This window comes from Cyprinodon variegatus, unplaced genomic scaffold (genome assembly GCF_000732505.1).
Source record: "Cyprinodon variegatus isolate N-32 unplaced genomic scaffold, C_variegatus-1.0 Scaffold779, whole genome shotgun sequence".
In the NCBI taxonomy this organism is placed as follows: domain Eukaryota; kingdom Metazoa; phylum Chordata; class Actinopteri; order Cyprinodontiformes; family Cyprinodontidae; genus Cyprinodon; species Cyprinodon variegatus.
In genome coordinates, this window is record NW_015151232.1 from 54717 (window position 1) to 66263 (window position 11547).

General features: G+C 39.4%; 1 protein-coding gene across 2 annotated transcripts in view; it reads right to left on the reverse strand.

Moving 5' to 3' along the window:
• The window catches only part of LOC107098453 (rho GTPase-activating protein 22-like), a 63883-nt gene that overhangs the window by 45020 nt on the left and 7316 nt on the right, over positions 1–11547 (reverse strand). Inside the window, exon 1 of one of the 2 annotated variants that reach the window (XM_015396162.1) lies at positions 3559–3734. The exons of the other annotated variant lie outside the window; for it this stretch is intronic. Within the exon in view, the coding sequence (XP_015251648.1) occupies positions 3559–3649 (91 nt within the window). The 5' untranslated portion in view covers positions 3650–3734. Of the gene's footprint in view, positions 1–3558; positions 3735–11547 lie in introns of those variants that run through there. 2 annotated transcript variants of the gene reach the window in all.

An 11547-nucleotide genomic window follows, 5' to 3' on the forward strand; every position in this document is an offset into this window, starting at 1 on the left:
GACAAACGTTCTGGAAAATATTAGCGTTTCGTGTTCGTTTTGACTTCGTGTGGACGGGGCCTTATTTTCATAATGTGTTGTTTTTTGTTTTTTTTGCAAGAATAGTGGGAGAAAATTCACTCCATACAATTTGGCTCACACTTTCTTGATTATATGAATTATGTTTAAAACCATGTTTTTTATGTTTTCTTTCTTGTTTCCCTTTCTTTCTTAAGTATAAAGTCTTTTAAAATATATGTCAGCTTGTGGTGAAAAAGTTCTAGGGGTTTGAATACTTTCAGAAGCTGCTGTAACTCTCCCCTCAGCCAAGGGTTTCTGACAGGATTCCAGCCTTTCTGACATCTTTGTCCTCGCCTGTCTGCACCGTCATGCTCCGTTTCTTCCACTTGACATTTAATTACTTTCCCTTCTTATGTTCAACCTCTCTGGTCACATCGAAGCCCCGTTTTTTGCAACCAGAAGCTCATCAAGTCATCTCTACCTGCACCACATCGCAGCATTCCTTACCATACACATTAGCTCCTGGATTATAGGAAGAACTCCCACAGACCGACAGTTTTAAACACGTAAATAACCAAATGTTGGTTTTGTGCAAACAGTGTCACTTTAAGCAGCTTTGGCTCGTGGCTGTTGCTGATTTACATTTAAATTGGTTTTGTCTTTCCTGTTTCTTCAGCTCTGGATGATTGAAGAGCTTTGCTTTTAATGAAAAAAAAAAATATATATATATATATATATAATCAGAAAGACCTAAAAAACAAAGACACCTAAATATATCTTAATCATTATTAGTTATCAGCATAAGCTTTGAACCTAAACATCGGACCATTCCACCAATATGATCTGCTATTAAAAGCTTTGTTTTGGTTACAAATTTGGCTGAAAGATTTGGCCTAAAATCAAAACTGCAATATTTTTTTTTTTTATTTTCATTTTCAAAGGACAGGTGATGTGTTTACTTCTACCTGCATGGATCTATGTGTGAGGCACAACTCCCTGTTCCCTTCTGTGTGGCAGCACACATCCTTGGTGTCCATGACAGGAGAAAACTGTGGTGGACATCTTTATGAAAAGTATCTGCTAGCAAGGATGAAATGCTGATTTCAGAGGAGGGGGGGGCACAAGTATTTTTTAGTATAACTCTTATATAAAAGTACAGGATGTTTTCTAGTAGATGTTCTCTGTTTTTTTCCTCCTTTTTCTCTTGCATCTCTGCTCTCCCTCTCCTGGGTAAAAATATGGATGCATGACACGAACAATTGGACAATTTCAGTGAAACAATCCATGTAAATAAAAAAAAAATAGCTTTACATTTATTAAGCTTGGATACATAAAATGAAATTCCTTAATTGTATTTTCTTTCCTTTTTTGAAGATAATATATAACTATAATACATTTGATTTATCAGCAGTTTTAATAAAACAAATATACTTTCCAAGGTTATTGAAAGCTTTAAAATGAGGTGGAGGATCTTGAAGTGGATCTGCTGCTTTATGGATCCAGTGAAGGTGTTTTAGGAGGGATGTCACACAGTTCTTTAAATGTAACTTTGAATTTTAAAAAAGTCTCTTATGTCTCTTGCTTTTTTTTCAGACATCCTGGCTGTGAGTCTAATGACCAAACACACACACATAAAACCAGTAAAAAGATTTCTGTAAATGAATACATCTGATATTACAACCCTTCTACATTATGTGACCCAAAAGAAGAAAATGTACAGTAACAGATTCCCTCATCGCCTGTCATCTTTTGCACACCCACATTTTTCTACAAGGCCTTTTACAGACCTGATTCAGTGGCACATCAGATATTTGTAAAGTGAGCTTCTCAGGAGTGACAGCGGTGAAAGGCAATCACACAAGAAGAGGATGGGGGGCCAATCAGGAGCTTGTGGGCGGTCTGAACTCAGGGAAGCAGGCTTCTGCTTGAGCTGCGGTTCTCCGCTTGCTCATGGTGCTAACATCGTTTTTGGATAGTAAAAAGTGCAGGAGACATGTCCCCTATACCGCCCACAAGTTAAGTTACTGCAAGTTAAGAAACTTGCTCCATAAACTGGAAGTGCTCCAGACCACCAGGGGGAGGCAATCATCAACACATGCAGGGCCAGACCATAGACGTTTGGACCACACCTAATCAGGATGCCACCAAGACGACATTTGGGGAGAAGAAAGAAACGCTAAGTTTTTATTTTATCTTTTTAAAATCACGTTATCTCTCTGAGGATCCTCTTTCCATCTCCGCAAGCCATCTGGTCCCACTTGCTTTGAGGATTGTCTCCCCCTAGTGGTCCAAAGTAATTCATTTTTTCAAAGCTAATTTGCAGCTTTTCCTTACCTCCATTTTTTTTTTGTTTCTCTTTGTTATTTGTAAAATAATTTCATTGTGTGTGTTTTTTGTGTGTTAGCATAGTTTTTACATTTGATTTTCTCATTTTTTGTCTATTGATGCACATTTTTGCATTTGCATCTCGGTTTCATCTCTAAGCAAAACATTTTACTCTCTGCAAGTTTGGCAGTCTGAGAAGACTATCCTTTGACTGACTTTATGACGTTGATTCAATAAATGTAAATATGATTTCTTGGCTGCACGGTGGTGCAATTTGTAGCACTATTGTTGTGCAGCAAAAAGGTAATTGTTTCGATTCTGCATGGAGTTTGCATGTTCTTCCTGTGCATGTGTGGGTTTTCTCTGGGTACTCCAAATTCCCCGGCAGAAAAAATTAAAGCTGTTAGGTTAAATGGCGTGTCTGTGATGGATTGGCGACCTGTCCAGGGTCTAGAGATGGGCACCAGCCACAACCTGATCCTGACGGATGAAGCCGGAGCAGATGAACAATTTATGTGCAATAAAAGAGCAACCACAGGAAACATTGGTGATATACACATATCACCAATGTTTCCTGTTGCATATTTATATCTAAAATTAGTCTTAAATAACATTCTGCTGTGATTTTACAGCCACTGTCACTGTACAGTACAATAAATCTGTTATTTTTAAACACTTTTCTAAGGTGCACATTGTGTGATCACTTCTACTTTAACCTTTTTCTGCTGAAACACCACAAATTCCCCATTGTTGGACAATACAGGGATTTTCTAATGTATTCTATTCTATAATTAGTTTTTTCACTTAACGCACTAATTAAAACATCCCTGCCAAATCAATCCAGAGCAACTTTATCATGAAAACTGGTATCTGAGAAAAAATGTTAACAAGCCAAACTTGACTCTTATGAGTCAAAGTGAAGTTGAAGCCATTTGACTACAAATCGAATCCAAGTCTGAAACTCAAAGCACTATCTCTGCTTTTTTTCTGTTGAAGCCTCACCTTTTGCACCATTTGTGAATAATTTGACTTACTTTGTTATCCAGACATAATGTAGTTTTTTTTACACCCTAGCAGTTTGTGTCAAAGCTCCTCCACCTTTAAATCAGCATATTTAATTATGTACATCTGCCTCACATGAGCTGAGACATACAGTAGAACAAGAAGCGCTTCTAAACAGATTGTTTTTGAAGCTTTCTTCCAGTCGTACTGCCTCACCATATTTACACTTACCTTCCCCTCCCTGCTCGACCCGTCTTTTTATCTTCACCACATCACATCCCCCTCGTCGCTTCATGTCTCCTAACCATGCCAGCGTCCACATAAAATGTCTCCTCTGTTCGGATCATAGCCTGAGCAGAACCAACGGGATGATTGAGCTCTGAGTCACAACAGCTGATTTTTAACACCAGGCCTGACTGCCCACTGCACAGATTTGGACCCTCTACACACAGTGATTCAGACCTTCCTCAGGGTTTGGGTGGAGCTGCTCTGTGGTCACTTCTGCTACAATGAGACACAACTCAAAAAGGAGGCACTTTTTATTGGAAGGGTAGCTTTTAGGCACAAATCACTGCAATTCAGTCAAAAACATCCCCAAGACTTCTAGTTAAGGAGGGACTGAAGCAGAAAAAGGCTCCACTTCATCCTGGACTGTTTGCAGATGTTCTCTATGCCCTTATAGATAAGCATTTGGGCAAAGAGTTTGTAGTAGTAGGAAGGAAGCTTCAGACGGACTAGAATCCAGTCATGTGTTCAAAAAACTCTAAATAAAACAAACCTGGAGGCAGACACCCTGTCTACTCTTAAGACTTGAAGCTACAGCTTTTTTTTATACAGCTTATTGTTAGAGTTGCTGTGGTTATCCTGAGCTGCACTATATGGCAAAAAGTTTTCGCTCCTCTGCATTGACCAAGCAAAACTTGGTTGAAAATACAGTGAAAAGAGACGATTTACGTCCAAAAGACGTCTAGCTTTGTTTGAAAAGTGAACAGCAGAGAGGATCATGGGGGCTCCTCTTCCCTCCATTAAAGACATTTCATCACAGCGCCGCGTGTCCCGAGCCCATGACATCATCAATGACCCCTCACACCCCCACCATGCATGCAGCATTCAATGTAGGTCCAGCAGGTTCTGCAACAGCTTCTCCCCCACTGCCATTAGACTGCTGAACTGTTGGGAAAACTCTAAATCAAATCACTGATAAAGACTCTGCATCACACTGATAACATCATACTTGCACTACAAGGTTAATCTTCAAGAAAGAACTTAACTCAAATGTTTTTTTACTGCATTTTGCACGATATCTATTTATTTCTTATTTTCTTTTTTTTGCACTGCTCTAAACCTCCACATCAATGATTTTTGCACCATGTCTCTCCTACACTGTTTAAATTTTGATCACAGCTGCTTTTCTGCACTGCTTTATAGTTCTTTTTCACTGCTAAACTGCTGCTAAAAAAAAAAATCACTGTGGGAAAGCTGTATAAACTGAATTTCTATTTGTACTCACTCTGCGTATACAAAATGACAATAAAATGTGTGTAAGTCTAAGTCATTATGACGGACCAACCAGATTTAGACTAAGAACCAATGTCAAGACAATGTCTGGTGTTTGGGGAGATATGAGCTTCAGTGACGACCCAATCTTAATCCATTCGGTTTCAGCATGATGTCGGTCCACTTTTGAACAGCTCCAACTCTCATAGGTATAGGAATTTTTGAGATTTCTATCAGAAGACCATCTGTGAAGTCACACACTGATGTCGGACGAGGCTTGGCTCTAAGTCTCAGCTCTAATTCATCCCAAAGATGTTGTGTCGGGTTAAGGTCAGGACTATATAGTTGATCTACTCACACTCAGCCATCATGTCTTCATGGACCTTGCCTTGATCTCTGGTCAACAGTCATTTTGGAAGAGGAACGTGGGCCAACTCCAAACCTTTCCCACAAAGTTGGGAGGACAAGTTTGTTCAAAATGTCTTGGTCTGGTGAAGCTTTCAGAGTTCCTTTCACTCCAACTAAGAATACAAGATCAGCTCCTGAAAAACAACCCCACACCATGACCCCCTTCCACCAAACTTTATACTTGGCTCAATGCAGTCAGACAAGTATAGTTCTCATGGCAACCACCAAACCCAGACTCATCTGTCAGCTCAAGATGGTCTGTGATGCTCTGGAGTCCAGTGGCGGCCTTCTTTCCACCATTGCATCCAACGTTTTTAACTGTGTGACCATGGAAACCCATTCCATGAAGCTCTCTGTTCTGGAGCTAATCTAAATGCCACAACGTCCTTATTTGTCTCTGCAGAAAGTTTCTGACCTCTCTGCACTATAAGCTTCCGAATCCACTGACCCCTGCTCAAACAGATTATCATGTCGACCATATTATGGATGAGTTGCTGTCATCCCAAACATTTTCCATTTTCTCATGATACAGCTAACAGTTGAGTGAAAAAAAATATTTAGGAGTGAGGAAATTTCACACCTGGATTAGTTGTACAGGTGGCATCCTGTGAGAGTTCCAACCTGGAATTTACTGAGCTCCTAGAGTGACACATTCTTTCACAAATGTTTGTATTAAAAGTCTGCATGACTAAGTGTTTGATTTTAAACACCTGTCGTTATGGAACATTTGATGCCAATTATCTGGATGGGTGAGCAAATACTTTTGGCAATATAGTGTATTATACTTCATAGTTATGCTTCTATTGACTTTGGATGCTGGAAGACATAGTGTCCACTTTTTATCATTTTTCTTCTTTCTATTTCAATTCTCCCATTCTTCCCCCTGAAGGACACTCTCTCTGCTCTGGAGAGCAGCTTCAGCGAAAGACTGATACACCCTCGCTGTATAAAGGAGAGATTCCGCAGATCCTTTCTTCCTGCTGCTGTCAGACTGTACAACCAACAATGCTAGCTCTGTATCAACCATATGTCCACCGTCACTTTATCTGTTATTATTGCATATCTATTGTATACTTCACTCATATTTATTTAACTCTGCAATAATTTATACAATCAATCATTTGCACAGAACTTTACTGTTGTCACTCTACAGTATACCAGTGTTTGCAAGCTTAGCCTTAGCCATTTAACTGTTCACACCAAGTGTGATGGCCTTGTCTGTATATACTTAATATATATTTTCTATATATTTTTAACATTTTTTTATATTTTGTATTCTTTCTTTTTTCCTACTGTACTGTTCACTGTGATGCAACGCTGCAATTTCCCCATTGTGGGACAAATAAAGGATTATCTTATCTTATCTTCAGTATTTGTTAGTTCAATCTGCATGTTCTCTCTTCCATTACTTTGACATGAAAAGAGGAGTTAGTTTACTGTTACCTTTTCTAACATAGTGGAGAATGCTGCTTTCTAAGCAATCCCTCCGCATCATTATTCAGTCACAGGATCCCCAAAGAGGAGTAGTGGCTGAAGCTGATGAAGATCTTGGCCAAGTACAAGATGAGCTATGACTTGTCTGACTCGGGACAGGTCGAGCACGTCATCCACAGCTGACCCAAAGATTCTGACACACTGGTTGACATGTGACGATGCACGCCACGCAGCGTCACAGGAAGTCCAGTCCGAGTGTGAGACTAGCAAGTTTGAGCTGTTGGTCCAGATGTTGTAGTGGAGAACCCAGTGAAGCGCTGTATCAGCAGATTGCATCCAATGACTGGATGCAATCTGCTGGTTTTCTTTAGACAGAAACTTTGAACCGATGTGAATGAATGATCTGGTTGTTTATCTGCAAAGAACCTTAAGATGAAATGCTGTTTGAAATAAAATTGATTTTGCTTGAATATATTTCTACTGCACAATAGGCACCAAGGGGCTTCACCCACGCTTTTGATAAACCTGATTCCTCAACAACAACAGATGCTCCTAGTTAGCCGGCTAACTTCTTACTTTGGGCTGTGGTGTCATCTGGCTGGTTTCAGCATTTTCACATGTTAGCTCAATTCATCAGAGGCTGTTTTAGATTCTACGTCTGGTGTTTCAGAGCTTTTCTCTTCTCCAAGACTTCTGTTTATCCTCAAATTGTCTGAAACGTCAGTCTCCAAATTGGAAGCAACTGTTTATTCAAAGTGGTCTCATTTGTGGCAAACGAAGATCTAATGTTGCTACAAAACCCAAATGTTATGATATCCGATACTACATCCTTACACACTTTAATTCCCTACGGTGGTGCCTCGCACATCATGGCGTTATCACCAGCAGCAAATGGATACGCAGCTTCTATCCCCCCCAGAGAGTGGAGCCTTCATTAGCGCGGTGAAATGGGTACCTGCTCTACAAAGGCTATGCAGCATGACAGAGTAAGCCAAATAGCATTGATGCGTACACATACACACAGCTGTTCACCATGGCACGATGGAGGAATTTAATTTGGCTAATCTAGTTGTTGTTCAGTGATTTATGGGTTGGGGGAAATGGTGGAGAGAGTTACAGGTGCATCAGAGCGGAACATCCACCTATCCCATCAATACTGATTAATGCATTCGCTGTGTGTGTGTGTGGACCTTTTTTTACTACGGTGTGGGGACTTTAATCTGTTTACACAGTCACAGCATGGGGACCTATGTCCCTATGGGGACCAAAATCCTGGTCCCCATATGGTAAAGTTTTTTTCCTTCAGTAGGGGTTAGGTTTAGGACTAAGGTGGGAATTCAGTTTAGGTTAGGGTGAGGTATATGTTTGTAATAGTTAGGTTTAAGGTAAGGGCCTGGGTTAGCCCATATAAAATTAAATGTCCCCATAAGTCATGAAAACACGTGTATAGCCCTCAGAGTGAAGACCATTTTCCCAATTTCTCCATCACATTGAGGACCAATTGTTGCAAAATGAGGACATTTTGCCAGTCCTCACATGCTATTTTGCGAATGGTTAGGTTTAGGGCTAAGGTGTCAATCGGTTAGGGTTAGGTATGCATTGTAATGGTTAGGTCTAAGGTTAGTTTTAGGATTAGGGAATAAAAAGGGTTGAAAATGAATGAAAATCAATGGAAGTCAATAGGAGTAAACACATGATCCTCACTACATACAGCAGAACGAGTATTTTGTGTGTGTGTGCATGCATCAATCCTCCACTAACTGGAGGTGTGGCAGTTGACATAGAGGCCTGTTATTTGACTCCTGCAGTGAGGCAAAAACAGATCTGCAGCAATAAGTTGCATAAAATCCCCCCAATGCGTATGGTTTGTGTGCAGTTCTTTTATCCTTGTTTTGTTTCTTTTTTACTAAATGTGGTGTCGTCTGTTTACGGTGGGATGCCTCAGTTTGGCAGAGAGTCAGCATGGAGCTGCACTGTATCACTTTGATCATAAAACCATGGAAACGCAGATCCAAAGCACAGCGTGAGGGAGAAGCAGCTGGGATGTGGGCAATTACAGCTGCTGCTTCGTTTCTGGTGCCAGCCGCTGCATGGAGAAACCTTTCACAGCCTCAGAATGTTGACGTTAGTGGAGATCACTGAAGCACAGCAGTGGGATTTTTTTCCTTCTACTGAGGGATTAAGCTTTTGTTTATGAAAAGGAATCTGGATGGAACATTTTTCTCAAACTACCCTCAGATTTTAACATCTTTTTAAAATACAAGTGGTGCTAAAGCAACATTCTGGGACGAAATACAAATAGTTTTATATCTTATCTTTATATATTGTTCATATAAAAAAGCTATTTTTATTTAAAGTTAATTACTTTTTAATTTGTTTTAACTTGTAGCCTAAAATAAAATAAATAACTTTGCAGCAACTAATCTTCATCTCAGTCGTAGCAAGTGAGCAATAAATGCTATTTAGCTTGTTAGCTAACTTAGAAACCTAGCTGTTGAGCTAGGTAAAAATTTTGCTTAGATTATTCTACTTTAATGACTGACATTGAAATGTGGGGTTGTGATACACCACAGCAGGGGTCGCAACAATTAATGTGATCCCTGAGGTACATGGGGACTAAAATATATAATTAAATTAGCGTTGGGACATTGAAGAATTAATCATACAAATTTAAACATATAATAAAATGTATGCAATTGATTGCATTTTTTCTATATACATGTTAAAGTCCAGGGCAGGAAGCTTTGTATTCATTGGCCTTTGTTAAACCTTTGTTAATCAGAAATTCAAAATCTCTGTTGACATGGAAACTAAAGAAAATGATACAGTTATGATGTGTATAACATTAGTTCGATCAGATTGGCTAATTTTTGCGAAACTGTCTAATGCTACATTCACAACGCACACGATTTTAGCATCAAAGAAGCTTCTGCCGCTTCATTTCTGATGTTTGTTATTAAGGATGATGAAATCGAAAATATTCTGCCGGCAGGTTTTTACGTTTTAAGTTAATTTAGGTGTTAATAAACTGTTTCAGAGGAGTGATTGTAGCGCTCTGCTTCTGCAGCGCTGTGTCTGTCTCCCTGCCAGCTCCCAGATCAGCTTCTCTGATTGGTTGTCGAGCAGCAAATGTTACATTTTTCCAACTCCACCATCTTTGTTTTTTCCCAATGTTTTATTGTCATTACACTGTCACAAGTACAGAGCTACGAAATGAACTAGTTTAACTGTATCCCCTTGTCGAGCAGTGGGCTGCAATTGTGCGGCGCCCAGGGAGCAGTGTCGGGTTAAAGGTCTTTGCTCAGGCAGAGTGGCAGTCAGTGGGAGTGGTGTTTGAACTCAGAACCCCATGATTCCACTCTCCAAAGCAGGCATTAGCATGAAGGGTCTTGTCTTAGGACACTGGCAGCTCATTCCTCCCAGCTGCGATACGAACACGGGTTTCCTGTTTGCAGGACGGGGGACTTATCATTGATCCCAGCCACGTCACGCGCCTGAGATGCTCAGAAGCTCATGAGGAGCTGCTCCTCCTGCTCTAGACGCGCTGTGGGATCTTTTGCTGCACCTTGATGCACATCCACCATTGACTTTGCATGTAAACCAGCTGCTTTTGCTACTTCCATCACATGCGGTCTGAATGTAGCATAATTTATGGGAAAAATGGGTTAAAGGTCTTTGCTCGGGAACCCAGAGTCTGTGGGAGTGGGGATCGACCCGGGTACTTGCAACCTTCTCTGAGCACAAGCGTACAGCTTTAACCCACTAAGCCATCACGTATTTTGTATGACACAGCAAAAGTATTCTAAAATGTAAAACCTTCTTAAAATTAGCAGGTAAATAAGATGATTGGGAAAGAAAGATGTATTTTCCCCTCAAAATAAGATAATTACATGTAAACTGCTTGAAATAAGAAGGTGGATTTTTATTTTATTTTAAATTGAAATCATCTTAGAAATTGTCTTACCTACCTGTTCAAATTGAGGCAAAATTCACCCTTTTTAAAGAAAATTGACTTATATATAAATTTTTTTGTAGTATATGTACAGGGGCCAGTACCAGTTCTCCTATTGGCTCCTGCCAATACAACCGCCTATGATAGGCAACGATACTTTTTATTAAATTAATTAATCTTCTGCTTACAACAAACTCTAAAAGGCATCATTATTATTTGCTTTATTGCTCTCCAATTTTTAGCATATTTATTTGAAGGAATTTATTAAACTATAATTAATGTTCATGTGCTGTTCACGCTCCTATACAATCACTTTTCAGAAGCGTTATATAAATTTTTAGGGGGTTTCTAAAAAAAAAAAATGCAATGATTATAACTTTTTTACCAATCCGATGGTTAAATAACTGATTAAAATCAATAAATAATTGTGTTACTGTGCTCATATGTTCATTAATGAATTCAGCAGCATAATAAGTTTTTTGAATTTCAGTGGTCCATTTTGTTAATATTTTGTTTTCAATTAAAATGAGATTAATTATAATTAATTATTTACAGACCCTGTAAATAATTCAATAAAAATTAATTATAATTTAATCAAGTCCTTTCCCTTAATGAAATGCATAAATATGACATGAAACAAGGGTAGGTTGATTGACAATGTCTCCCAGAGCTCCTTCAGGGACAGACTGCTGTACCTTAGATGCTCTAAGGAGCATCATCACAGATTCTTCCTCTCAGTGGCTGTTAGGCGCTAAAACTAGCAACCCAGTCTCATGGGAAAATGTACCCCCACTACGTTGGTCCACACTGCAAAACGTAGTGGAGGTACATTAATGGCCATTTTTTTGTGGTACTGTTACGTTTCTTCTACCTATACGCTTTCTATTGCTTTACGTCCTAGTCACGTGACTTTCAAGATTCCAGCTGGG